At 52.7% G+C, this 5,189-nt stretch overlaps 1 protein-coding gene across 1 annotated transcript; it reads left to right on the plus strand.

The window, feature by feature from the left end:
• Positions 1-1,829: 1,829 nt before the first annotated feature.
• On the plus strand, positions 1,830-4,771 carry PLA2G2A (phospholipase A2 group IIA; the record flags this gene model as incomplete). The annotated part of the gene is made up of 4 exons (XM_081056715.1): positions 1,830-1,869; positions 2,061-2,205; positions 2,455-2,561; positions 4,629-4,771. 4 exons carry the CDS (start codon positions 1,830-1,832, stop codon positions 4,769-4,771), a joined length of 435 nt encoding a protein of 144 aa, XP_080912841.1.
• Positions 4,772-5,189: the final 418 nt, after the last annotated feature.

The following is a 5,189-nucleotide window of genomic DNA, read 5'->3' on the forward strand; positions in this document are numbered from 1 at the left end:
CTCTGCCACCTGACTTCTTGGGGACTGGTGTCAGGAAGTGCTTACGTAAGACCATGGGAGCTAAATTTCTAGTATGTACTGGAGGGCAAGATAACAGATATTTGCTTTAGAAATGAAAAATGGAATTACTTTGTTCCTGACTGTTGGAGAACAAAGAACAATAAATCCAGGAAGCGTTAATCAGTTACATCTCTGAACAGGTGAGGACGGGGGCTAAGGTGGAGACAGTATTTAGGGGGAAACTCGAGGGCAGTTTCTGGCTTTTACCAGAACGGGAGGAGAAGAAGAAAGAGGAGCAAGAAGAGAAGGTAGAGACTCTGGCCCAAGTCAGGGAGAAGGGACCGCCTGCTCATTGTACCCCGTTCCCTGCTGGGGTCCCCGGGTGTGGGGGGGGCAGGACGAATCCTCATCAACCTCCCCACAAGAGGCTCACGTAGCACTTTGTAGAGGCTGAGTATGGACTTCCTGTGAATGAATGATTCATGGAATGAACAAATAACATTAAATGCCTCCCTTTCCTATATCCAAATGCCACAGTGAGCCGAAGAAAGGAGCGACCCCCACTCAGTCATTGGTCCCGTCGGCAGGGAAGGACCGCGGAGTCCACAGCCTGTAATAGCAGACACCCCTGCCCTCCCATGAACGTGGTTCCAAGGACATTACTCACACCCAGAGCCGCTTATGGGAAGGTTCTCAGTCAGGAGTGAGACCTACGGGAAAGAGTGGAAAGTCATCTAAAATTCTGGCATCGGCTAGAGGCACATAAAGTTTTTTCCATCCTCGGCTCTGTCCTGCCAGCGAATAAGGGGAAGGCAAGGGGATTTACCAATGGGTCTGGTCATGCCAAGCTTTGAGTTGAACTGGCCAAACTCCTACCCCAATTGTATACCCCACCAACTCCCAACCTTCCAGAGGGAGCAGCTATTTAAGGGGAGCTAGAGTTCAGAATAAACAAGGAAGATACTTGGAGATATCAAGTTCAGGCTCCTCGGAGAGGTACACCCCCAGAAATCCATGCCCTGTCAGGAGGATAAGAGGCCCTGCTCATTGGCTGCGTTTGAGAGTGGCTGTGTTGTGCCTATGTGTGCATGTGTGTTTATGCGTGTGCATGTTGGCACACAGGAACATAAACACGCATGCATGATTTGGTATGGACAAGAGGGTCTGTGTGCACGAGTGTGTTGTGTGGGTAAGTGAGTGTATTGTGTAAAAGGATGTCTGCCCTTGTGGGGGAACTCAAGAGTTTGTACACACATGCATACGTACGTGTGCGCATGCATATATGTGTAAGGGGTTGGAAAACCTTGCAAAGAGATGGGCTTCTTTAGTTTAGGAGGAAAATATTGGGAATTGGACTCCATGGATGGAATTCCCAAACCTTGAATCTGGTTGGGAACAAGTAAGGAATGTCTAATGGGGGACACACAACCTATCAACCTATGACCTTGGGCATCTCCCCGTTGGTTGGGATGACCTGGTTACATCCTCCAGGAACTCTCAGTCTGATGAGGAGCAAGGAGGTTTCCTTACTGTATTGTGTGTGTGTTGGGGGGTAGGGAGGTGGTCTCAATGGGTCTGAGGCCTGCATGTGTATGAAAACATTCCACAGAGTTGGGAAGGGGCAGGACGTCCTGTGCGCGACACACTGTGTGATATGTGTGACCAAGGTCGTCACCTTGGATGGAGGAGCATGTGGTCGGTCCCTTGAAGACTCCTTTCTCCAGGGTTACTGAGTGTGAGCAGGGGGCAGGGGGCCAGGGCAGAAGCTGGGACCACCTGACAGAGGAGTCTGGGCCAATCCATCTGTGTCTCCCACCAGAACTGTCGACATGAAGACCCTCCTGCTGTTGGTCGTGATCGTGTCCTTTGGTAAGAGCAAACCCTGGCCACTGGACACAAGGGGAAGCCCAGGAGGGAAGCACCCTCATTTCTAGTTGCCCTTCCCATTGTGTCAGGCCCTCTCATGGGGCAGGAGAGAGGTCATGGGGTGATGGGGAATAGCAGACAGGGCCAGAGAAGGAGGACATGGCTCCAGGCTCCATCACCAGATTTCCTTCTAGGTCTGCTGGAAACCCATGGGGATTTGGCGAATTTCGCGGATATGATCTTTAAGACTACAGGGAAAAAAGCCTTATCTAGTTATGGCTTCTACGGTTGCTACTGTGGCTACCGTGGCAGAGGAACCCCCAAGGATGCGACCGATCGGTGAGGCCACCCCAACCCTCCACTCCCTCTGCCCACTTGTGGCTCGGGCAGGTCTGGGAGCTGCAAGGGCAGTGCTGGTGCCCCATTGGCACAGAACCTGGTCCTAGCTGGAAAAGCGCGTAGGAAACTCTGCTTTAGACTATTCCAAAGTCACTGGGTCTCTGGCCAGGGTCAAGGGGGCGAGACTACGGGCCACCAGGCTCCCTAGATCCGTGGAGAGGCAGCCCCAATCGCAAGTTCTCATCACAGGTGCTGCGTGACACATGACTGTTGCTACAAACGGTTGGAGAGACGCGGGTGTGGCACCAAGTTTCTGAGCTACAAGTTTGCTTACAACAAGGGCCAAATCATCTGCGGTAAGACAAGTCCTACATCTCCACCCAGGCTTCTTTGTTTGTTTTACTGAGTCCCCTGTGCCAGGCCCTATGCTGGGCATCAGAGCTAGAGATACAAAGGGACCATGTCCCTGTCTCAAGGAGCTCATAGGTGAGTGGGAAGTGAAGAAAATGAAAAGACAGTACAGGAGATTCCAATAGGAAGCAAGCAAATGGGTGGAGCCCTGACATAGCCTGAGGCTCAGGAAGGCTCCCGAACATGGGACATCCAAGCTGAAGCCTCAAGGCTGTGCAGGCATCGGGGAGAGGAGGGTTCCAGGCCTTCTCGCAAGAGGCAAAGGGACCCAGGGAACTGTTATTCTGTGGGCCTGAAGAGAAGTGTGAGGAGGAGGAGTGGTGGGAGATGAGGTGGGAGGGGTGGGAAGGCGCTAGGCCATACTGTAGTTAGATGTTGGCCCAAAGGCTCTTACTCAAGGAGTGACATGATCAGATGTGGACTTCAGAGGACTCACCCTGGCTGCCGGGGGGGTGGAGACAGCTGGAAGGAGGGAGCCACGAGCTTGCCATCATGCAGACAAGAAGTAGCAAGAACTTGACATCTGATGATGGTGGTCAGGATGGAAGGGGTGGGGAGTGACGTGAAGATGCACTTGAGGTAGAATCAGCTGAGTGACAGTCGGGGCAGAGGGAGCTGTTGAGAAGGTGGACGGCTGTGTGGACGGCACAATGGGAGGAGGTCCTGGTGGGTGCGGGGGGGAGGAGTTTTATTTAGAGCGTGTGGAGTTTAAAAGGCTTCCAGAATGCCCAAGGAGCTGTGCGGCTGGAAGCTGGCTGTAGGTACTCACAGCTCCAGGGAGCGGTCTGGGCTGGGAGCCTGGGTTCTGGAGTCGGCAGCAGAGAGCTCCGAGGTGGGTGTGCTCACCCATTGGATGTTTAAAGTCCCAGAAAGAAGACAAAAGATGATCAGAGAGGGAGGGGTTGAGCTCAGAGAAGGTCAAGGAGTTGTTGGCAAGGAGATGATTAACAGCAGCCAGTTTAACAGAGGAGCCCCCAGGATAAGGGCTGACAAGTCTCCTTGGGTTTAGGGCCAGGAAGACCACCGAGGACCTCAGTGGGGGCAGTTTCCACGGAGTGTGAGGGCAAAGTCGGATTAGAGTAGGTTGGGGACAGAGCAGGAAGTAAAACAGAGACAGTTGAGTGTAGACAACATTCTGGAGAAAGCTTGGCTCTGAAGGGGAGGGGAGAGCTGGGTGGTCACTGAAAGCGTTTGTCCCCAGACGGCAGATCCACAAGTGACATTTTGAGAAAGCATGGGCTCTCGCCCAACAGCCCGACCCACTGAAGATCAGAGATTACATCTCCCTATCATGACCTCTCCATCAGTCATGTAGCTTTAGCAGGCTTTGGGTTGTAAGCAACAAAATGCCCAACTGAAAGAGGCGTGATCAGGGGGACGTCTGACTCCCACGTCACGGAAGTCTGGAAGAGGGCAGTGCAGTGCTGGGGCTGAGGCAGCATCTCAGCGGTGCCAAGCACCCAGCCTTTCCGCAAGCTGCTCTGCCACGTTGCAACGTGATGGCAACACACATTGCAGTTCCGAGCATCATGGGCCATGATTCCTGCAAAGGAAGCTTTCCCCATATACAGCTCTCTTTTTGAAGGTGGAAATTAATTCTTCCCAAAGCCCCTGCAGGACGCCCCCTTGTGGCACATCGGCCAGAACAAGGTCACGTGCTACCCAATCATGGCCAAGGTACAAGGGATGACCATGACAGGCTTGCACCAATCACGACCCATCCTAGGCGCTAGGGGCTGGAGCTTTGCAACTGGACACATCTGTTGGCAAGAAAGGAACAGAGGTGGTCGGGAAGGCATTTAACAGGGTCACCTGGTGCTTGCCTGCTGGTCTCCGTCAGACTAGGGCGGGAACTCTGTCTCCCCACTGTCAGAAATCCTTGCAGCACAGGTGCTTGTCTCAGACTAGAAGCTTCTAAGGTCAGGGGCTGTGTCTTCTCCCCCAGGGTTCCCCCAAGGGGCCATAGAAATTTAACAAACCCCCATTTGGTATTTATTTTCTTGTGATTTCAGAAAGAGGAAACTACTGTAAGACTCAACTGTGTGAATGTGATAAAACGGCTGCCAGCTGTTTTGCGAGAAACAAGAGCACCTATAACAAAAAATACCAATTCTACAACAATCTGTTTTGCACTGGAAGGACTGTCCAGTGCTGAAAGCCCCCTCACCCTGGACGCCTCACCACCCCGCGCTGTGTCCTTCTCTAGGCGCCCCCTCCGGTCCACCTCCCTACTCTGGCAAGTTCCCTGGCAATGAAGGAAACACCTCTCTCCCATCCTACAGACAAGCCAGGAGCCCTTTGATCCCCAGGTGGAAGGCTTCTGTCCGGAATGAGAGGCCGGAGGCATGTATGCCTCGCCCCTCTCCCCACTCTTCCTTGGGCAGCAGCAGAATTCCCCATTTCCACTATTCTCCTCCAAGCCCTGCTTCCTGCTTAGCTGTGGCACCTACTCTCCGGGATCTCTTCTGAATAAAGCAATTCCTTGGCAGACTGTGTGTGAGTGTGTGATGATTAAGTTCAAGAACTCATCCTAGAAACCGTGCTATATATCTCATTGCTGAATATCACTATGG

Source organism: Rhinolophus hipposideros (genome assembly GCF_964194185.1).
Source record: "Rhinolophus hipposideros genome assembly, chromosome: 8".
Taxonomy (NCBI): Eukaryota; Metazoa; Chordata; class Mammalia; order Chiroptera; family Rhinolophidae; genus Rhinolophus; species Rhinolophus hipposideros.